The sequence below is a fragment of the Eublepharis macularius genome, chromosome 6 (genome assembly GCF_028583425.1).
Source record: "Eublepharis macularius isolate TG4126 chromosome 6, MPM_Emac_v1.0, whole genome shotgun sequence".
Taxonomy (NCBI): domain Eukaryota; kingdom Metazoa; phylum Chordata; class Lepidosauria; order Squamata; family Eublepharidae; genus Eublepharis; species Eublepharis macularius.
This window is the reverse complement of record NC_072795.1, coordinates 54,195,121-54,217,601: the sequence shown is the minus strand read 5'-3', so window position 1 is coordinate 54,217,601 and position 22,481 is coordinate 54,195,121. Positions and strand designations below refer to the sequence as shown.

Here is a 22,481-nt window from a genome sequence, read left to right as displayed (position 1 = left end):
CCAACAGCAGTTCCTCCCTGTCTAACTGCCTGCTGGAAACTGAAACTACTTGCCTGAAAACTAGGGGTTATACTACTTCTGCTATCATAGATCAGAATGGGAGCTCTCTGGTTGTCAGCCAGAGCTGCCTATCAGGTTTTGGAGGGCTGACGTTGGTGTTCCCAGGGCTGCAGAACGTCTGCAGAAGTCCACCCCCATTGCCTAGGGAATAGATTGATCGGCTCCAGCTGTCTGCAGTGACGAACCAAAAAACAAACCTTCTTAAAAATCATAGCAGTTTGTCATCATTCTTCAGAAATGTGCTCCGATGAACCGCTGGTTTGCAAACCACGAACTGGCCCAGTTCATGACAAACTTTGGTTCGTATTTCGGTTCGTGCCCCTCTCTGATCTGTTCTCTGGATAAGAGGCTACGGTTAGGACAGGATACGGGGAAACAGAATGGTTTACAGTTAGCAAGAGTATCAGACAAGGATGCATATTATCTCCCTACCTGTTCAACCTCTATGCAGAGCATATTGTAAGGAAAGCTGGATTAGATCTAGAAGAAGCTGAAGTGAAAATTGGCAGAAGGAACATTAACAATTTGATATATACAGATGGCATCATGTTACTGGCAGATAATAGTGAAGACTTGAAACAACTATTGATGAAGGTTAAAGGAGAAAGTGCCAAAGCAGGATTACATCTGAACATCAAGAAGACAAAAGTGATGACCACTGAGGAGTTACACAATTTCTTTTTTTTTTTTTGAAAAATTTTTTATTGGGTTAGAGCACTATTATTTTTACATTACATTCAATTTTCCCCTAATTTTTCGTTTCTAACCCCCTCCCTTTCCCCCCCTTTTGTTGACTTCCAACAGCTTTCCCACCCTCTGTCCCTTTTCCCTTACTTCTATAAAATTCATCTGTCTAAAACAAATATACATTCTCCATTATATTAAGCAGTACATCTTTAACTCCTTTACTTATTATACACCCAAACTGTACGTCTTTAGATAACCAATTTATCCCATTTTCCAGTTTTGAATATTTCTATATATCATAAACCTATACATCGTAAACCATAAAAATTTCCCACATTTAAATCAAACAATTTGATTTATTCTCTATATATTACTCATTTCATCTTTTTATGGTAATTCTATCTAACTTATCACATAATCAATCAATTTAACTCTTCTATGCATTCAGTTTGGTGCATATAAATCTTATCAGAGAAAGAAAATATTGTTAGTTACTCAATCCTCATGTTTAAACCTTATCATTAATTATTCTCTATCAGTATTCTATCACTTAATCTTTACATATCTATATATATCTCGATCAATTAATCTAACTGCTTATAAATTCACATTTCTCTTCCTCCCCCGGTAAAGTCACCCCTCTCTTTTATACTTTTATTATACTTCAGTAGTTCTCAAACTGCCACAGTTTTCCTCCCACCTCCCATTTCTTCTCCAGATATTGTTTCAGCTTCTCCCAGTCTGTGTTAAACTGCCCTGAGTCCAGATCTCTCAGTTTTCTTGTCATCTTGTCCATTTCAGCCATGTACAGCAATTTGTAGATCCAATCTTCAATAGTTGGCACTTCTTGTACTTTCCATTTCTGCGCATACAAAAGTCTAGCTGCTGCAGTCATATAAAATATCATCGTCCTATGATGGGCTGGAATTCCCTCCATTCCCAAGTTTAGCAGCAGGAGTTCTGGGTTCTTATTTATTTGAAACTGTAAAATTTCACTCATTTCTCTTATTATTTCCCCCCAGAACTGCCTAGCTACCTCACACGACCACCACATATGATAGAGGGAGCCCTCATGTTTCTTACATTTCCAGCATTTGTTAGATGTATTCAAATTCCCTAGCGCAATCTTCTTTGGTGTCATGTACCAACGATAGATCATTTTGAAAATGTTCTCTTTAATATTAATACATGTCGTTGTCTTCATTGTAGTTTTCCACAAGTATTCCCATGCCTCCATTGTTATTTCTTTATTAAAGTTTATAGCCCATTTCACCATCTGTGTTTTAACTATCTCATCCTCAGTATACCATTTCAACAGTACTTGATATACCTTAGATATTCTTTTCTTGTCTTCTTTAAGAAGGGTCTGCTCTAGTTCCGAGTTCTCTGTTCGTATGCCCCCTTTTGCAAAGTCCGAGTTGTATAAGTCTCTAATCTGTCTATACTGAAACCAATCATAATTAGGTGATAGTTCCTCTTGCGTCTTTATTCTAAGTTTAGATACTTCAATCTTAGTTATTTCTTTGTACGTTAAACATTGTTGTTCATTATCCACAGCTCTCGGATCTATCACCTCATATGGAACCACCCACAAGGGGGTTCCTTCTTGTAGGTAAGTTCTGTACTTCTTCCAGATTGTATATAGACTTCTCCTTACAAAATGATGCAGGAACATCGAGTTGACCTTTACTTTGTCATGCCATAGGTATGCGTGCCATCCAAAAATTTTTTTATATCCCTCTAGGGCTAATAGTTTCTTATTCTTTAATGTCATCCACTCTTTTAGCCAAACTAGGCAGATTGCATCATGGTAAAGTCTCAGATTGGGCAGTTGCATTCCGCCTCTCTCCTTTGCATCTTGTAGAACTTTTACTTTCACTCGAGGCTTCTTGCCTGCCCAAACAAAATCTGATATTTTCCTCTGCCATTTTTCAAATTGTTTAGAGTCTCTGATGATTGGTATTGTCTGTAACAAAAACATTACTCTTGGTAACACGTTCATCTTAACTGCTGCAATCCTGCCCAACCATGACAAATTCAGTCTATTCCACTTGATCAAGTCTCTCTCTATCTGAGTCCATAATTTTTCATAATTATTCTTGAACAAATCTATATTTTTTGCAGTCAGCTCAACTCCCAAATATTTCACTTTACTAGTTACTTCACAGTCCGTTGTTTCCATTAACAATTGTTGTTTCTGCTTAGTCATGTTTTTACATAGTATCTTTGACTTCTTTTTGTTAATGAAGAAACCTGCCAAATCACCAAACTCCTTGATCTTATCTATCACTTTTGGCATGTTCTCCAATGGATCTTCTACAATTAACATTATGTCATCTGCAAATGCTCTAACCTTGTATGAATAGTCCTTTATTTTTATTCCTCGTATTTCCTCATCTTGTCGTATTTGTATCATCAGAATCTCCAATACTAAAATGAACAACAATGGAGATAACGGGCAACCTTGTCTTGTTCCTTTACTAATCGTCAATTTCTTGGTCAATTCATCATTCACTACAATTGCTGCAGTCTGGTCTCTATAAATTTCTTTAATTGCTCTGATGAATCTTTCTCCCAATTGTAGCTTTTCCATAGTGGCAAACAAAAAGTCCCAGTTTAAATTGTCAAACGCTTTTTCAGCGTCTACAAAGAAGAAACCAACCTCTTTATCACAACGCTTGTCATAGTATTCAATAGCATTGATCACTGTCCTTAAATTGTCTCTTATTTGTCTGTCCGGCAAAAAGCCTGCTTGTTCTTCCTCTATGACTTCCGAGAGCCACCCCTTCAGTCTCTCCGCCAATATCTTCGCAAAAATTTTGTAATCATTGTTAAGTAATGATATAGGCCTGTAATTTTTCACGTTAGTCAGATCTTGGCCCTCTTTTGGGATCAATGATATATTCGCTTCGCTCCAAGTGTCTGGAATTCTTTGATCCCTGAAAACTCCGTTCATCACCTCTTTTAGGAATGGTGCCAGTTCGTTGGCCATTGTCTTATAAAATTTAGCCGCAAGTCCATCTGGCCCTGGCGCCTTTCCTAGATTTGCGGATTGTATTGCCTTACTTATTTCTTCATCAGTTACTTCACTGTTCAACTTGTTTCTCCAAGCTTCCGAAATCTCTGGAAGTTTAGTTTTCTCCAAATATGATGCTATTGATTCTTTGGTTATTTCTTTTTTATTATACAGCTTCGCATAGAATTTATAAAAGGCTCTACTAATGGTAGTCTGCTCCAGGTACGTTTTATTTTCTTCACAGATTTTATTTATTATTTTCTTTTCCCTTTTCTTCTTCAATTGCCATGCCAAATATTTCCCAGGTTTATTAGCACCCTCAAAAGCTTTTTGATTCAGTCTTTTAAGGTTCCACTCCAATTCTTTATTACTCATTGCTGTTAACTGTTCTTGAAGAATTTTGATTTCCTGATGTATTTTCTTTTTCCCTGGTCTCTTTTTTAACTGTGCTTCTTTGGCCTTTATTTTCTCCTCAATCTCTTGTCTCTTCTCCTCTTTCTTTTTCCTTGCTCTGCCATTTAAGTCCATTAGTATGCCCCTTACAACCGCCTTGTACGCGTCCCAAACTTTACTGGTTGGTACTTCTTTATTCACGTTGTATTGTATAAAAAACTTAGTCTCTCTTCTCAATGTTTCCATATTCTCACTTTCCTGTAACAAGTCCTCATTTATTCTCCAGGCTTTCCTTTTTCTCCTTTTTCCAAATTTCCACATAATTGGGTTGTGATCTGAGCCTACCATCGGCATTATTTCTACCTCCTTAGTCCATAACGCTAAGTCCTTTGAGGCCCAGATCATATCAATTCTTGATAATGTAAGATGCCTTGCAGAATAAAAAGTAAACTGTCTGGTTTTAGGATATTCTCTCCTCCATACGTCTTCGAGAGTCTCTTGTTGAATCAACTCAAAAAAAAGCTTTGGCAATAGTCCTCTTTTCTTTTGTGCTTTTGTAGTCTTTTTGTCTAGTTCCAAATCTGTCACTCCATTGAAATCTCCAGCAAGAATTATCTGGTCATATACAAGATCGTCTAGGTGCTTCCTTAAGTCCTCAAAGAAGCTTTCCTTTGCACCGTTAGGTGCATAAAGTCCGACTACCAACACTCTCTTTAAGTTCCAATTACATTCCACTGCTACAAATCTAGCTTCCACATCTCTCATAACAAGTTTTGGCTGCAGCTCCTCTTTTATATACAACACCACTCCTCTTTTTTTCTTGTTGGAAGCCGCTACAAATTCTTTGCCCAATTTTCCAGATTTTAAATATTTTACATCCTGTTTTCTAATATGGGTCTCCTGCAAACAAACAATATCACATTTTTGTTTTAATAGCCAATGAAAAATATTTTTTCTCTTATTCGATGAGTTTAGTCCATTTACATTCCAAGATAATACTTTACACTCCATATTCATGGTTTTGTTGGTAAGTCTTTTTCATTGTCCTTGATAAATCTCTCCATCTCCCGCTCAGATCTGATGCGTTTTTTTGCCCCTCCAAACTCAAAGGACACTCCTTCCGGTAACTCCCATCTGTATCTGATATTCATGTCCTTCAAAGTCTGAATTAGCACTCTATATTTTTTCCTGTCCAATAACACTGATCTGGGCAGTTCCTTCATTATAATAATCGTCTTGCCATCAATCTCCAATGGATCTTGAAATTGTTTTGTCACAATCCTCTCTTTCATATTTCTAGTTGTAAACTGCACAATCACATCCCTTGGTAGTTTCCTCTGGGTTGCAATTCTCGAGTTCACACGATACGCCACATCTAGGATAGCCACAATTTCCTCCTCCTCCTTCCCCAGGTAATCAGCCAACACCTCAGTCATCTGTTCTTGCGCTGACTTCCCTTCCACTTCTGGCAGACCACGAAAACGAAGCTGCTTCTCCATGTGTTTAGTTTCTGCAACTGACATCCTCCCCTTCACCAGCCTCATCTCTGTTTGTTGCGTGTCTATTAAATTCTCCATCGCGTCTTCTACTGTTTTAACTCTCTGCTGCGTTCCTTGTAATTCACTGCTAATCGTTTCCACGCCTTTTTTCACTTCTGACAGCTCCGACTTTACTGTCTGTGTAACTTCCTTGACCTCTTTAATAAGCTCCAATTTCGTGTCCTTAAGCTCTTTCATCATGTCTATAAGTTTTTTGTCCAAATTTTCTATTGCCGATTGCCACTCTTTTTTCGACATCGTGGGGCTTGCTTTAGCTCGCTCCCACGAATCTGCTCTCTTCCTCAGCTCCGTGGCGTATAATTAAACGTTTTCCTTTTTTTTAAATGTCCCAATCTTTGCCAAAATTAATTTTTTATATCCAAAATGTCGGGCGTCTTTTCTCTATGGTTTCTCTATGTTATTGTAATCCAAGATGGCCTACTTCCTCTTCCGCTGAAGCCACGACCCTTCCACTTTCAAAGATGGCGATTCCCCACTTCCTGTCCTTTGGCAAGGGCCGCTTCCCTCCAGCCACTCTATTGTTGTTACGCACTTCCTGTCTCCCGTCTTCCCACAGCAGGTCTCGCGATGGTGTCTTTTTTCCCACAGCTCCAAAACCACAGGTATTCAAAACAATAGTCCGATTTTTGTAATAACTTCTTTAAACTTAGTCTCTTTTAAAATACAACTCCTGCCGAGTCTTCACCTCCTTTTCACTAGTCTGTTGCAGTTTAAAAATCTACTTTCTTTCCTCTCTGTTTTTGTCAATCTGTCCCGTTTCAAGAGATAGCGATCTTTACCTTCTCTTCAACTTTCTCGGGTTGTAATCGCTGTTTCGATCTTAAATTCTCCTCTCGACTTCCCTCCCCGATCGAAGCTTGGGTATGTAGGTCTTATGCCAGCCGAATTGGCCCCAAAATTGCCGCAGAGATTATAGCCGACCCGTCGCAAGGTGGGACCTCAAGGATCGGGGGGGAGACTCCTTGTGTAGAGCCCCCCCCTCGTCCGAGATCTAGCTCACCCTAGGGTCTTGAGCGTTCTTTGCCTGCTCCCCGCCTGAGAGCAGTCGGCCGCGGGTTATCTTCACCCCTCCGGCCGGTTAAAACGGCAATCCGGTCAGCTCCACAAATGGAGCTGCGTTAGACCTCCATGAATCCCAAACCGGAAGTCCTGGAGTTACACAATTTCAAAGTGGACGAGGAAATTGAAATTATCCAGGATTTTCTATTCCTTGGCTCAATCACCAACCAACAGGGTGCAATGAGGAAATCAGGAAGTTGAGACTTGTAAGAGCAGCTGTGAGGGAGTAGATGAGATCCTTAAAGATAAAGATGTCTCTCTGGGGACCAAGATCAAGATAATCCAAACAGTGGTACTCCCCATTACGATGTATGGATGTGAAAGTTGGACAGTGAAGAAAGCTGACAGGAAGAAAATTGATTCATTTAAAATGTGGTGCTGGAGGAGAGTTTTGTGGATACCTTGGATAGCCAAAAAGACAAATAAGTGGGTACTAAATCAAATCAAGCCTGAATTCTCCCTAGAAGCTAAAATGACGCTATAGTACTTCGGTCACATTATGAGAAGACAAGATTCTCTGGACAAGTCAATAATGCTAGGAAAAGTAGAAGGCAGTAGGAAAAGAGGAAGACCTAAAACAAGATGGCTTGACTTAATAAAAGAAGTGATGTCCTCCGGTTTGCAAGATCTGAGCAAGTCTGTTAAAGACAGGACGTTTTGGAGGTCTTTCAATCATAGGGTCACCATAGGTCAGAGGCAACTTGACAGCACATAACACACACACACACACACACACAATTGTATTAATCTCTGTGAAGTCTAGTCTTTGAGCATATAAAATTAAAAAATAGAACAAAACGTTTCCTCTTCACCAGCACATCATAAATCCTATTTGTTTTCCAGGTGGACATCCGTTTCCCCCAGAGTGGAGCTGCTGATCCAAACTGTGTGACTGTGACCGGACTTCCAGACAATGTAGATGAAGCCATAGATCACATCCTGAACCTGGAAGAGGAATATGTGAGTACTGAGCTTGATAGAAAAGTTTTATTGAGGTTTGACTAATCCCTGGGGATTTAAACCCTTTACCTTGTGCCTCATTAGATGTGCTGTATGAGTATTCTCAAGAAAACCGTAGCTCATGAACACATGAAGCTGCCATATCCTGAATCAGACTGTTGGTTCAGGGTATTGTCTACTCTGACTGGCAACAGCTCTCCAGGGTCTCAGGTAGAGGTCTTCACATTATATGGTTGTTTTAACTGGAGATGCTGGATGATTGAAGTTGGGGCCTTCTGCATGCCAAGCAGATGTTCTACTACTGAGCCATGACCCTGTGGGGAGGTGGGGAGGAATCTTGAAGAGTACAGAACAGCCAATCTAACCAAGCTAGTGTGTATTTGTGATGTTGCAGCTGGCTGATGTTGTAGATAATGAGGCAATGCAAGTCTACATGAAAGCCCCTGCCCATGAAGAAGCTAGAGCGACATCAAAGGGATTTGTGGTGAGAGATGCCCCTTGGGCCGCAGGCAACACTGAGAAGGTCAGTGCTATCTCCTCCCTAGTTACCTAGTATACTGTCAAGGCTCATGCTGTTCCATGGATGCTCTAAGACCAGTTCTTCATTTATGAACTTGGGAATCCATCCCTTCTGAACATTTACCATTCTTTTTTGCTAAGGCAGGTTGTCATGGGAGTCAGACAAAATACTTGTTGCAAAGGCTACATCTGTTATTCTGCCACGGTCACCCTTATCTGCTCTGCACCTTTTGGAACAACTCTGCTAGTGTCTCTCCCTTTTGACTCCTACAGAGTTATTCCACAATTGTCAGTGAACATGCCTTGCTTTTCAAGAGATGGTGCATTCTGCCTGTATATGTTCCTTCTCCTTTTCTCTTTCCTTTTAGGAACATCAGGCATTGTAGTTTATTAAGGAGGCTGGGGTTGTTTCCTGCATGGTGTAGAATTGTGCAAGTCCTATCAGCTTGCCTTTGCTTAGGAACTACTTAGAGATGTTCTCGAAGCTCATACACCTTTGGCTCAGTGCAAGCTTCACCAGCATGTGAGGCAAGCATTAAAGCCCAAAGATTCTTCTCTGGCTTTGGAAAACAATTTCCTCTTTAACTAACTTGGCGCTACTGCAAAGACTTTGCTTGCTTTTCTCTCCTTTGCTCCTCTGCATACCTTAGTTGGGTGCATCAGATAAGGTCTGCAAGATGCTGATATTTATTACTTAGTCCCCATAAAAGTGTACTGGGCAAAAGTATGGGCACCAGACACTGCATTGAAGACCCTAGTGAGGAAGAGAGAGGATGTGGGAGTAGGAAGAATCTTCCTGTATCCAACCCCCACATGACTGCAGAGTGTGTGTGTTTGTGTGTGCACATGCGCACAGAAGGAGTAAAACATGCATGAGGTGCACCATGGGTTTCATTGTGCTTGGATCTGGGCTCATAATAACCTGAGTTTGATGATGAGCTAGGGGGAGGGGGCTCACCCATCACTTGCACTTCTGGAGAACTTTGTGGCTTGCCAACCTGTTTCTGCCCTTAAAAACATAAACCTTTCATAGAAGTGATGCAGTTTTCTGATGATAACTCATTCTTTAATTTTTGGAAACTGCTCTTTTTAAAAGTTCTGTTGGGATAGGGGCTGCTTTGTTAATACCAAGCAGTAGTTAAAATCCTTAAATCTCTGCAGAGTCTTTGTTAGCACCATAATGAGCCAGTTACTATCCCTTTCAAATTGTTATTGCTGATTGTTTTGCTTTCAGAAAAATGACATTCATTGTTCTTCAACACTTATATCAATTATGGCTTCTTCTTTTTTTGCCTGCAGGCCCCTGACATGAGCAGTTCTGAAGATTTCCCTAGTTTTGGAGCTCAGGTGGCACCCAAGACTCTCCCTTGGGGTCCCAAGCGGTAATGACTTGGAAATAATCTGTCCAGCCACCTGCCACAAGGTGCCCTTTCAGAATCCTGACCTAGTGGCTGGATCTAGTACAGATTGCCCAGGGGGGTCTCTTAATGAAACTAGAGTGCTACCCCTTTTGAGGTTCTCTGTTGTTTCTGTACTTAAGCCTCATTACGCTTGTTTGACTTTTTCTTTCCTTTTCATTTTGGAAAAATGGTCCCACGTTAATTCCAACCTTAAGTGCATACATTTTCTTTAGAAGTTCAACCTCTCGCTTTCATGTTGGCCATGGTATAACCTAACCTCTCAGATATATCTTACAAAGCACTCTAGCCTCCATTAGGAGATCTCCTTACTGTGGCTAGGAATCTTCTTCCTGTCTCACAACCTCAGGAAACACAATTTCCTTGATTTTTCTATAAAGCCAAAATATTTGCTCTTTCCCCACCTTGTCCTGTTTCTCCAAGGCCTTATTTTCATAGAGTGCAATCAACTTTCCCTTTCGACTGCCAAAAAAACCCCCCACCCACACCCATCCAATAGGAGTGGAAATTGGTCGGCCAACCTGGATGGATGAAGGAAGTATAGCCTGGAGTTGGAGAAACCCAAGAAGCAGTGTGAGGACCAGGCCCTTGCTTTGCTTCTCTGCCACGCCAAGAGCACCAAAACACTCTCCCCTCTTGGAATGAGTCTTGATTTTGCAGCTCATTGCCAGTATTCCCCCATCACTTTTCCGTTCTTCCTTTCCAGCAGTACTATGGCTTAGTGGAGCCAGAAAACTGACAGTATTATTGGGTCTAATAGAACTTGGTTCAGCTAGAAGTGCTATGGTAACATGCCACAGAAGCTAGTGGGTGATTGTGTAGTGTTGGGAAAGGGTGTGTTACCCCTCTTCTGGGCTTGATACAGTGATGGCATTTAAGTGCCCAGGGGGTTAGGGTGTGTCCTTTTTGCTTTTTACTGTTGCCTTCTTTCTACCTCAAGCCAGTATAACAGTGGCCTGCTTCTTCAGACAGCCCCTCTTGCTTCCTTTATCATGACTGTTGTTCCTCTACAAGCAGAGGAATGTTTGTGTGGGGCTTCCACTAGGCAACGTGGCAACTAAGATTTCCCTTCTCTAATGACAGTCTTAATTGCTGCCACGAAATTTGACCTGTAGTCTTGTGACAAAGGTTGGGCTTTGGGTGGAAGCAGGGAAGGAACAGCGCTCTCTTAACCTGAAGGGAAGTTGAATGTAGTTCAGGCTTAATATGAAGCCTCTCTTGCAGGGGAGGACAGAGTACCTACATTCAGCAAAAAGCTGCTGATAGTTTGACAGGAAGTGTTCTGTCTCAAACACCTGTAGTTGCTGTATCTTAGCTGCTGCCATACATGAATACAAGGCTGCTTGTATCTGAAGCTGCTCTTCCAGCTGTTACAAGGTCTCTCTCTCTCTCTCTGCAGAAGGTGCTGGGGGCAGTGCTGGCTCCTCTGCCAACTCTGTCCACCACATCCCCACCCCTCCCCTGCCTGGAGCTTCTCTGAGCCATTTAGCTAGGACCCCAGCCCCAGGGTCACTTAGTCCCCATAAACGTGTACTGGGTAAAAGTCTGTAGAGCTCTTGTCTTCCCAGACCACTTGCCCACTAAGAAGGTAAAAAGCATCTTGCTTTAAGCCCGCCCAAGTGAAAGGGGAGAGATCACTTCTCTGCAGTAATTCCACTTTGGAGAAGAGCAGGACAAGCCCCTCTCACCATCTGAGCAGGAGACTGAAACAGGGTAGTAGTGTTTAATGTCTTGCCGGTGGTACCTGGTGTTTGAATGTCCCATTTCACTCACACACGTTAGCCTTGAACTGCTATTGAGCATGGCCCCCCACCCCTGCCCTCTGTTCAAATTGTCGTGCCCAGTACTCCCTCCCCCACCCCGGTCCCCTGTAGTCTGCAGCTGACGCTCTGTGGAGGTGTGCTCCATGCCCTCTTAATGTCTTCCATGTTGTGTTTCCATGGCAATGATCCCTTGGCCTTAACTTTGGAATTTGGAGATTATATGCAAAACGTGTATAAAGGCTCATGAGTATGGATGACACTGGAATTTTATAAATTCTAAAAAAACAAATAAAACCTGAAACAGCTTTGACTATTTGCTTTTATTTTTAGTATACTTAACTTAAAAACAAATCAAACCAGGTCATGGTCCCTACCTGACTTTCCATTGAAGTTCTGAACACTGTTAATTCTAACCAAGTTTTTCTGAACGTGAACTTTTTTTGCTATTCATATTGAAAATATGACAGACTGTCCGGTTATCAGGAATATCATTCAAGCATGATTAAGATCAAAGTCTCTGAGTTTATAGCATCGTGCCTAAATATGCAGACAAATAGAAGGTAATGATTACACTCCTGTGTTACTTTGGTAGGAGAGAATGGCAGAGCGGGCTTTTTGGATAGAGGAATGCAAGATCTTAATCCCATTGGGGCAGTTAGGCATTTGGATTAAGATGGCTATCAGATGCAAAGATGACTGTGCACTTGCCATTCAAGCTGAGTCAACCCTGGTAGAGTCTAGTTTCTTGGCTCAGTTCCAGCGTAGGCTGAGAATAAAGGAAGCAGTCCTTATTCTCACATTAAGCTGTGTGTCCTGGAGTACGGGTTCCAGAATCCATTCACCTACAAAAAGTTTCTTCATTGATCCTGTCACCTAACACAAGTTTTACACTTTAATCCTCCCTTAGTAGTAAACAAGAGCAGAGAAATAGTACTTGCCAATCCTCGTTCCTAAAATTTCAACACTTTGCAGATAGTGATTTCAGTAACTATCTTTGTTCAGACTCCTCCTGAGAGGAGAGCAACTGACAGTTCATCCCTTGTATAACAACAGCAAAGCCAGAAAGTTAGCCGTTAGGATATAATCCATCAGTCCATTTCTCAGAGTGCTACTGCTGTAATACTTTACCCACCTATAGTGACAAGTGGGCAGGCAGAATTCCTGAGGACTTTAAAGGTTTCAAGCCTGTTTGACTCTGAAAACTGCATGAGCTGCGGCCGCCTCTGGCTTCCTCTTTGGTGAAGCTTACTCCTCCAGTTGTTTGGTGACTTGGCCAGGACCAAATGGATTTCAGCATTCGTTCTCTCAATCTTGAGCCTTCCCACTATGGGTCCTGCTGCTGTGCCATGGAGGTTGGTTCTATTGCCTCAACGAGAGCCTGTCCCAAAGAAGAGAAGGACTAGTTAAGGCATTCATACTTTAACAGTGCCAGCATGCTCAGACAACTTTAAATTGTATTCTGGAGTATATTTCAAGCCAAATGCGAATGTGTCCGGGCATTGGAACCTTCCTCCCCCACAAATACCCACAGCCTAAAAACACACTTTTGCATGAGGAGGTTGAAACCTCTAATAATAATTACATTTGTTTTAGGTGGGTAGCTGTGTTAGTCTGCAGCAGAACAGCAAAATTCGAGACCTGTAGCCCCTTAAAGATCAACAAGATTTCCAGAGCATAAGCTTCCGAGAGTCAAGCTCTCTTCATCAGAGAGACTCATACCCTGGAAATCTTGTTGGTCCTTAAATTGCTTCAGGACTTGAATCTCACCACTTGATTGCTAACATTGTTTCTGGGATATTCGTTGCCACAGGGAAATGTCTCTCTGTGGGCCTGGAGGAGAATGTCCTGTCTATTTCATAGAGGCTTAATATAGGGGAATGGGCAGCTGAAGATTTTCATGTCATGCAGGTAAATACCATCCCATTAAGCCTCTGTTAAAGGGACTGGATATTTTTCTCCAAGCAGATTATTGGGAGTGGATGTATCTTTATAGGTGACTTAAGTGCTTTCCTGGATCAGTGTTTTATTTGAGGGGGTGGAATCTCATGGGGCAGTGTTGGACTCCAGTATTGTTGAGGAAGGGGCAACAAAGCACTCCTAAAGGCAAAAATCAGTAGATTTCTGGAGTTTAATACCCTGGATGCATTTTTGTTCACAGTAAGAAAATAAGTGGTGAGTGGCTGTACCTTGGGGTAATTGTTCTCTAATGGTGAGGTGTTAAAAGAATTTTTCATCATAGAGCTACTTTTCTGTGCGTTCTGCCAAAAAAAGTGCAACTGTGATGGGAATTTACCCTTGATTTAAGTGTATGCTAAAGTACAGAACCCTGCAACTTCTGCCCGACTGTAAACAATTCAAAATTTAATTGATTATCACTGTCCCTTTAATCAATTAAATGTATATGTTTGTACTACTGAAGCCTCAAAGGTACATTTGTAGTGAAGTGAAATGAGACAGCTTGCAGTGTACTAAATACAAAGCAAAATGGGCACTCTGAATACTTTTAACTCATACAAACAGGATTGTTTTAAGGTGGGCTCTTAATTAGCAGCTTCAAGAGGTACCACCCCTAGTTAAACTAACTAGTTAAAACTTGAATCCTGATTTCTACAAAACCTCATACATATATTCAAGAATTAATCATGTTTTAATATCGCATAAGGTAAAGCAGGGCAACATGAAGTAGTAGCTCCTAGCTAAGTAGGATTTTGTTTTACCTCTTAAGGGGTGAAGGAAAAGAAGCACTTATTGTCTATCCACTACCACTCTACACAATAACAGTCACTTTTTGCTTACCTGAAGTCCACACACAAGATAACTAGAAGGTCATTCAAGGCTGTTAACTTAGTAAGATACAAGTAGGACTTTATAAGTATAAAACTACCTACAAGAGAAAGCTACTGTGCTAAACTCAACTGAGGCAAGTAGGAGGGAAATTAAGACTTGCACTCTGAAAATTCCACATCTCTGGTTGCTGCTAAACTATTATAGTTCTAGGTCAGTACAAGGAAGCATTTTCCCCAGAAAAATGGTAGTATAAGCAACAGTCAATTTGTGAGCAGTAAAAATCACCTTGTTCTCAGCTAGAGCTTGCTTCGCAAGATACTGTTCTCGCTTCACCTTTATAGCCACAGTCTCTGGGATGTCAGGCACCATCATATCAATCAGGCGTGCAATGAAGAAAACCACATGCTAGAAGGAAAAAAGGTGGGATAGTTTTATCTAAGCTACAGCAGGCAAGTCCTATAATCCAGAGAAGAGAACAGCGGGCATACATTCCGATCTAAAAAAGTGCCTGAAATTCCGTTTTTAAATTTTTGATTGGAAACTAAACAGGAGATTTTGGGCACAGTTTTGGATTGGAAATATCCAGATGCATACCTCTATGATATATGAAGTAAATAAATAATAAGAATTCATTGGAGACAGAGAAGGCCTGTTGCATATGTAGCTCTGATGTCATGGCTGTGTTGCATCCTGTGTATAAAGGTAATTGGCTTTAGTAGCCAAGAAAGTACATTTTTTTGTAAAATGCAAGCTGTATGTATTATTATACAAACAGAACACAGAACAAATTTACACTAGCCTAGCTAAGGTAGTAGATTATTAAGGGAACAGAGCACAAAGTACTAGCCTAGTTCTTAAGAGTCAGTGATTCAGCCAGATGCATCTATGCTATCTCAGTATCTTACCAGTTGTTTTAAGACTGTAGAGAAAAAGCAGCTGCTTAATCAAAGTGTTAAAATGAATAGCATGACAGTACTACGTTATATTCCGAGCTGCAGTTTTAGGCAACAGATTTGCAGCGTTCCTTCAGCAAATAACAGCAGGGTTCACCCAGAAAGGCAGATATTCTGCACATTTCCCTTCTAACTTGCAAACTTAGTTTTATCAACATATGCCACTTTATTGCATCATGGGGCAAAATATCCCCCCAACCCACCTTCATGCCCCTCCCTACTGGTTTCTGGTTGTCAGTGGGGACATTTTGGGGTTAGTTCTCAACCTCATCAGATGAAGTTTGGCTACTTTGGGGGGGGGGTTCTCCTGTGATGATGTCACATACTCTAAGCAGGTTTACCTTTCATCTCAGTAAATAGTACCATTATCAAGCAAAGTTAATTCAGAGTAAGGGCATAAATCAGCTTCTGTTGCCCTTAGACATTGCCACATCTGATTGAATACCGCAGATGCTAAGAAGGAGGGCTATTTTCAAACAAAGATGCTAAAGAGGCAACTCATTGCCTCACAGTTTGAGGCCTCCATGCAGTCTCAAACTTTTGGGGAAGTATGTCTTTCAAGAATAGCTTTCAAGCCCCTATTCATGCTCAAATGTTTTTCCATGAGCATGCCATACATACCTCTGTTTCCTACATGGCAAGTTTTGCAACAGCTGTACAGATGATAATAAACATCTAATAATAATAACAACAACATTTGATTTATATACCACCCTTCAGGACAACTTAATGCCCACTCAGAGCAGTTTACAAAGTATGTTATCATTATCCCCACAACAAACACCCTGTGAGGTGGATGGGGCTGAGAGAGCTCCAGAGAGCTGTGACTAGCTCAAGGTCACCCAGCTGGCTTCAAGTAGAGGAGTGGAGAATCAAATCCAGCTCTCCAGATTAGAGTCCTGCATTCTTAACCACTACACAAAACTGGCTCCCCTATGGATAGAAACGTACCTCAAATACAATTATGAAGCCAAGACGGATTGCCAGTAGATTCCAGTAAACTAGTGAATACTTGCCACTCTGTTCCCGATATGCTCGGTATCTGTGAAGATAAGAGCTGTAAATTGCAAGGTATGATAGCCACCCACTGGGCAGCACAGCAGTCAATACTACCAGGAATCTTTCACTGCTTCTCTTAAAGCATTCCTTATAAAGCAGCACTGAACTAATATAGACATCAGAAAGAAAAATAGAATTAAGCTCCAGCTGTCAGATTGATGCAATGGCTCCATGAACATAGTTACGAATATGGCAAGAATTACATAGACAGGTCAGGTTCCATGGCTGCAGTGCTATGCACACTTACCTGGGAGTAAGCCTCACTGAACACAGTAAAATTTATTTCTAGGTATGTTTGCACAGGACTGCACATCTTGCTGTATTTGTTTTAAGCTCCTTGTGGAATCTACACTATGTTAAGCACTTTGCATATGAGAATGAGACACCATACCAGATGTACCTGCCCATTAATACATTCATTATTACTTCCCCATAAAAAGAGATGACAAGTGCCGTTCCCTGTGTTACAGGTCAAGATCCTCCCCTAAAAAGACCAACGACCCAAATTCTCCAACTACCTTATCTTCCAAAGGAACTTACTTAGTATTCCAAATAGAATATTCCTATAAGCCATTTTGAGACCCTACCTTTACAACAATTCTTGAAGCAGTGGAAGCTATTCTTAGCCAATAGACCTAACACCGAAAAGCAGGATATTCTACCTGCAGGTAGCATTGTTCTCCAAGACAAACGATTTGGGGGCATAGGCCAAGGTGAAATCAACATAACCCTGCAGATTGCTGTCACGAGTGTACTGGTAATACAGCCGAGGGAGGAAGTCACAGGTGAACGCAATCAGGAACGCCTGAAATAGGAGGAGCAAATCAACGTCTCACTTGCCAGTGCTGCTTCAAGTTGTAAACGAAAACAACATAATGTGTGCAAGACTAGTGGTGGGCACAAAACGCAATATGAACCAGGAAAACGTGGTGCAAGGGGCCTTGTTTTCCACGAATCCACAACTTTTTGGCCTGGTTCTTCAGATTTGTGAGCGGTTCATGACCCCAGACAAACTGGCGCCGCTGAGGGGTGTGTGAAACTGACAGCCCAGTTCTACTGCCACCAGTGAGCAGCACGAGAATGGGGCTGTCAGTTTCACACACCCCGCGCCGGGTTCTGCCCATGGGCTGAAGCCGGTGCAGGGTGAGTGAAGCCGACAGCCCCCATTCTCCTGCCACTCTGGGCAGAAGGAGAACGAAGGCTGTCAGTTTGACAGACCCTGCGCCGTGTTCAGCCCATGGGCTGAGGCTAGCGTGGGGTGAGGGAAGCTGTCAGCCCCTGTTCTCCTTCTGCGAGAAGGGCTGTCAGTTTCACTCACCCTGCGCCGGCCTCAGCCTATGGGCTGAACCCAGCATGCAGTGAGTGAAGCTGACAGCCCCCGTCACTCAGACAGGAGAACAGGGCTGTCAGTTTCACTCACCCCGGTTCTCCTGCCACTTGGGGGACAGGAGAACAGGGCTGTCAGTTTCACTCACCCCGCACTGGGTTCAGCCGATGGGCAGAAGCCGGTGCGGGGTGAGTGATGCTGACAGCCCCGTTCTCCTGCCACTCGGGGGCAGGAGAACAGGGCTGTCAGTTTCACATGCCCCGCGCCAGCTTCACCCGATTGGATGAAGCCTGTGTGGGGTGCTTTGAAACTGACAAACTTCTGCTGCTTCAGGGTGACAGGAGAAGGTGGCTGTCAGTTTCAAACACCCCGCACTGGCTTCGGACGCCTGAATTCCACGAACTACAAACCATGAACCGATTCATTAACTGGTAAAAGTTCGTGGTTCGTGGAACAGCCACGAACCATGAATCAGGTGGTTTGGGGGGTTTTTCCGTTCGTGCCCATGTCTATGCAAGACTATTCCAAGTCCTGGTGAAGTATACATGTGTTAATTATATTTTTGCAAATCTCAGTGAGAGCATCTCTAAGGCTTTCAAGATCAACAATAATTCTCTTGCTCAGCTGAAACTAACTCTGCATCCAGGTCCTTGTGACCTTTGGGTGGGAAGCAAGATTTCTCCCTTTTCCAACAGTCTTACCAACTGCAATCTGTTTACTTTTTCTCAGAATTTAAAAGAAGGCACTGAGATGGGCCATGCATGCAGCCTCCAATGGGGCAAATAGCAGCACCCTGGGCCATTTCAGATCGGGGGGGGGGGGGAAATAGCCCTACTATTCCAGACAGCAGAAAGACCTGCAGTTGGGATGTTTCTGGATGCATCATTAAATCCTCATTTGCCTCAGAAAAAGCAAGCAATAAACATACAGTCAAGTCATAAACATTACAAGGAAAACAAAAATGACAAAGACAGTAAAGATCTCCCCAAACTGCAGGATCTTCATTGTAAGGCTCTGCTCTGAAGGTTTCCCTTTGACCCTAGTACTGCTTACATTGCTGATAACTGCCAGGTGCGTGATAACCTCCAGGATATTGAACCAGATGCCAATGCCTTGGGCCCGCTCCACAACTGGCCGCCGATATTCACAGACAAACTTTTGGGCATCCAAGCGTATTTCTACCCAGTTGTTGAGTAAGGCAAAGAGAGGAGCCAGTGGACAAGCAGCCACAAAGATGGTGATGAAACCAAACTGTAGCACTAAGGGAGAAAGAAGAATGAAAACACCCATGACGAGAGGAAGGTGCAGACAGAAACATGCCCTGCAACAGAAAATAAGGACAGTTTCACCTTGGAATTTGACAACTAAAACCAGGAAATCCTCCATATTCACACTTTCAATCTGGATAAAGTTAATTGCATTATATCTCAACACAATTCAAAGGCTAAACTAGATATGAAAGCAGATCTGTGAATGGATCTCCTATGGTTCCTCTTAGAAACTGTCCAACTGAGGGCTGTGTAAGGTTCAGGGGCATCTGTACCTCTGTCCTTAGCAGCTCCCTTATCCATCACACCCTTTTCTGAGTTTCTTGGACTCACACAGACTCAACTGGAGAGAGAAAGAGGTTTGCAGCACTTGGTTCCTCCTCCTCTCTGCTGGGTCTCGCCTGCTCAGCCACCTCTTTCCCATTGCCCTAGCTAAGCTAAACTGCCAGCAGTTGTTGGCAGTGATTGAAGTGCCATTACTACTTTTGTAGCATTCCTCCTTGTTGCTATTGTTTTGGCTGGCATGGCAGCTGTTTGGTATAGTTGAACTGAGGCCATAAAAGCTTACACTGTGTTGCTGCTGCTGCAGCATTTCTCCATGTTGTCACAGTTTTGGTGGGTTTCCCTGTTGCTGGCATTATGGGTTCCCAAGTGGGCTTCCTGTGACTCCTGGGTAAGTCGGGGCAGCTGTGGCACTGGGGAGTGTGCCAATTCCCAGACAGGTTGATTTGTACTGAAGAATCATTCTTCCACCAACTGCTCAAAGTGGAAGTGAAACTAGGCTTCCACGCAAAACTGAATGTAGTACCTAGAGCTACATCCATTTCCATAAACAAAATCTTACTTCATATTTCAGGACCAGTTCAGCATAGATTTCACTTCCCTTTGCAGTTTCTCTTTTGATCCTTAGGGTTATAGCCTAATTACTCACTTCATATTCTCCCAGTGGCTGACTTTGGTGTTCATAAATCAGTCCTTAATCATGTTTGGGATTAGGATTGGGCAAGGGGAGACCATGGCAATTCGTTATTGATTTTCACTTTGCAGGCAAAGATGCTGGGTTGTATTCTATCACTCTGCTCAGCCAAGTATGGAGTACTCGCTTGATGGCTCCACACTCAGCCCTATCATAATAAGTTAAACTTTTTAAAATCATTCTGCTTTTTATGACAGCAACAGTGCACCAATTAGATGTTCCCAGTGAACTGTCCACAATTTCTTGCGTCTTTCACTCCCCCAGGTGACTCATACCCATTTCCAGGTATTCAGCAAACAGCCCTTCATACGGCAGTAGTTCATAATCCCTCTCCCAGCGTGGATTCATAAGGCCTTCTGGATCCTCCTTACTCCACCTGTTTTTCGAGAGAAGATTCCGCCTATGCCACCAAGATTTCACCTTCCTAGCGAGAGCAGAGGGACAGTTATTAGAAGATCAAGGTTTTTCCTTTTTCAATTAATAGACTACAGAAGGAATGCCAAATCAGCACCCGCTTTGCTTCATCCACCACAAGACAAAATTTTATTTGGCCCCAGATCTCCAACATCTTGTGAAATTGCTCTGCAAGTTCAGTACAAACCTGCCAGAGTTACTTCCCAGCTGGTGGTTATAGCCAACTGGACTCTCCTCTGTGAGGCATCTTGCTATTTAGCCTCCATGTTTGAGAGGCCACCAGCCTTGAGATGGATGCTCACCTAAAGAGCTGGTGCATCCCTCAGTATGGTGTAGTATGATTTCTTGTATAGATCTAGTTGCTATACTTATAGGGGAATGCAAAAAGAGAACTAGTCCTTGGGAAGCCAGTCTACAAAGGTTCAGATAAATCAAGGGGTGGGGGCGCTCCTGTATCAAAGTTCCCTTAAGGAGCTCAGCTCTTGAATTTAGGTAGCAGTTAGGCTCCTAAAGGGAGTCAAGTGTTTATCTGCAAATGCTAGAGGCCTCCAAACTAAGGCTGGAAAACTGGAGTTCCATTAGATATAACAGGCATTTCAGTAAACTAACAGGAGAGGGCAAACAAGGGAGGGACAGCTATCCCTGGAAAAAAACTATATGAAGGCTATATACCAAAGAATGCATAGAATCTAATCAACTAGACATTTTTGAGATTATTCCCATACAATTAATATCTCTGGAAATTTCAGGTCCCAAAGGTAATATTAGGGGCATAGTATGCATATATCCAGCCATTTGCAAACTTTGTGGAGCAGGACTTTTCTACTTCTACCTGATGCAGCCCACTGAGCTTGCCCATGTGCCAGTTTTTCTCCTGGGGGTTAGCAGAACCTCTCAAACAGCAGGCAAAGTGGGGGGTCTGCCACAAAATGGGGACAACAGTATTCCCAAATCCCCAGCCAAGCAAGCACTTAAAACAAGAACCAAGAAATCATGGATATGGCTAAACGTGTTCCTGTGACTGCAGTGGCACTTTCTCTCGCTGCTGCAAATCACAAGTGTTGCTAATACTAGGGTGTCAGTGTAATGCAGCGGCTAGAGAGTCAGCCCAGGACTAGGGAGACCTGGACTCAGCTCTGCAACTTGCTGAGGACAATCACTCTCTCTTAGTCTAACCTACGTTACATGATTATTGTGAAGTTAAAATGGAAGGGGGGAACCCTATACACTACCCCCACCTCCTTGAAGGAAATATGGGACAAAAGTGTGATAGACAGTGATTGCCCAGATCGCATAGTGCATTTGTCCACATGACCAAGGACAACCACATGCCCCTGCATAAGGACACGCCCACTTTGCAAACCAGCCGTAGAATACACTACAAATAATCAGTTTAGGTCTGAGTGCACATGCCAGGTTTACATGACTCCAAGCAAAGCACAAAGTCACAATACAGTACTCACGGAATGAGGATCTCCTGCACATTGTTAATTATTTGCTTTCCCACCATGATGACCAGCAGCTCTTGGGCAAGTTCAATGAGGCAGCCACCTGGTCCACACTGGACAAAGAGAAAGAAGCTTTAGAACAAGAATCCATAGTGCTTGGAAGACATTAAGAATCACTTGGAACCCACAGCCTGTAGTGCTGCTGGACCTGGAAGTCTCCGTGAAGGACAGTCACCAATGCGTCCCAAGCCCACTTCTTCCGAACAGCAGTTGAGGTTCTAAACTTGCATCCCACTGACAAAATCCTCGAATATATCAAATGAAGGTAGAATGCTCTTTTACAAATGGATGGGTTTTGATTAACAAAATGTGAATTCCCATAATATTTATTCACATGAATGTGAAGTGGTACAGTCCTCATTTGCTGTTTGAGCAATCTCAGTTCCCAGTTCCTTCATTACACTACTCACAATGTAGCTATCATGACAAGCTATACCAATCTTAGGGTCACTCTAAACATTACTTCCTTCACAAATTCTCCTCGAAGCCAACCTGAACTTGCGCAAACACACAGCAGCTTTAGGGAATGGCTTGCATTAAAAAAGGAGAGCCCAAATGGGCTTGGAAAGCTGCCACAGGGAGGCAGAGAGCTCCTGCCTTTCTCCCAACAGATCTTCCCCTGTGTAAAAAAACAGTGAGGAGGGACAGTTTTCCATTTTTGCTGCCTCACATGCACAAAATATCTCCACATGGAGCAACATTTGCACTCTATATTCAAGCCATTCTCCAAAGCTGCTATGCATCTGCACAAGCCT

The 22,481-nt window shown here is 42.5% G+C and overlaps 2 protein-coding genes across 6 annotated transcripts in view; one reads left to right on the top strand and one right to left on the bottom strand.

Annotated features, from left to right (window-relative positions):
• The window catches only part of HDLBP (high density lipoprotein binding protein), a 78,618-nt gene extending 66,874 nt beyond the window's left edge, over positions 1-11,744 (top strand). For all 3 annotated transcript variants that reach the window (XM_054982912.1, XM_054982913.1, XM_054982914.1), the window contains exons 26-28: positions 7,618-7,734; positions 8,129-8,257; positions 9,553-11,744. In XM_054982912.1, coding sequence (XP_054838887.1) covers positions 7,618-7,734; positions 8,129-8,257; positions 9,553-9,639 — 333 coding nt within the window. In that variant the 3' untranslated portion in view covers positions 9,640-11,744. The remainder of the gene's footprint in view (positions 1-7,617; positions 7,735-8,128; positions 8,258-9,552) is intronic.
• Positions 11,745-11,761: 17 nt separating this feature from the next.
• LOC129332085 (anoctamin-7-like) overlaps positions 11,762-22,481 on the bottom strand; it is a 53,437-nt gene continuing 42,717 nt past the window's right edge. For all 3 annotated transcript variants that reach the window (XM_054982916.1, XM_054982918.1, XM_054982917.1), the window contains exons 18-24: positions 21,682-21,779; positions 20,080-20,228; positions 18,614-18,819; positions 16,896-17,038; positions 16,126-16,216; positions 14,507-14,626; positions 11,762-12,812 (exon numbers count right to left, since the gene is read on the bottom strand). In XM_054982916.1, coding sequence (XP_054838891.1) covers positions 12,759-12,812; positions 14,507-14,626; positions 16,126-16,216; positions 16,896-17,038; positions 18,614-18,819; positions 20,080-20,228; positions 21,682-21,779 — 861 coding nt within the window. In that variant the 3' untranslated portion in view covers positions 11,762-12,758. The remainder of the gene's footprint in view (positions 12,813-14,506; positions 14,627-16,125; positions 16,217-16,895; positions 17,039-18,613; positions 18,820-20,079; positions 20,229-21,681; positions 21,780-22,481) is intronic.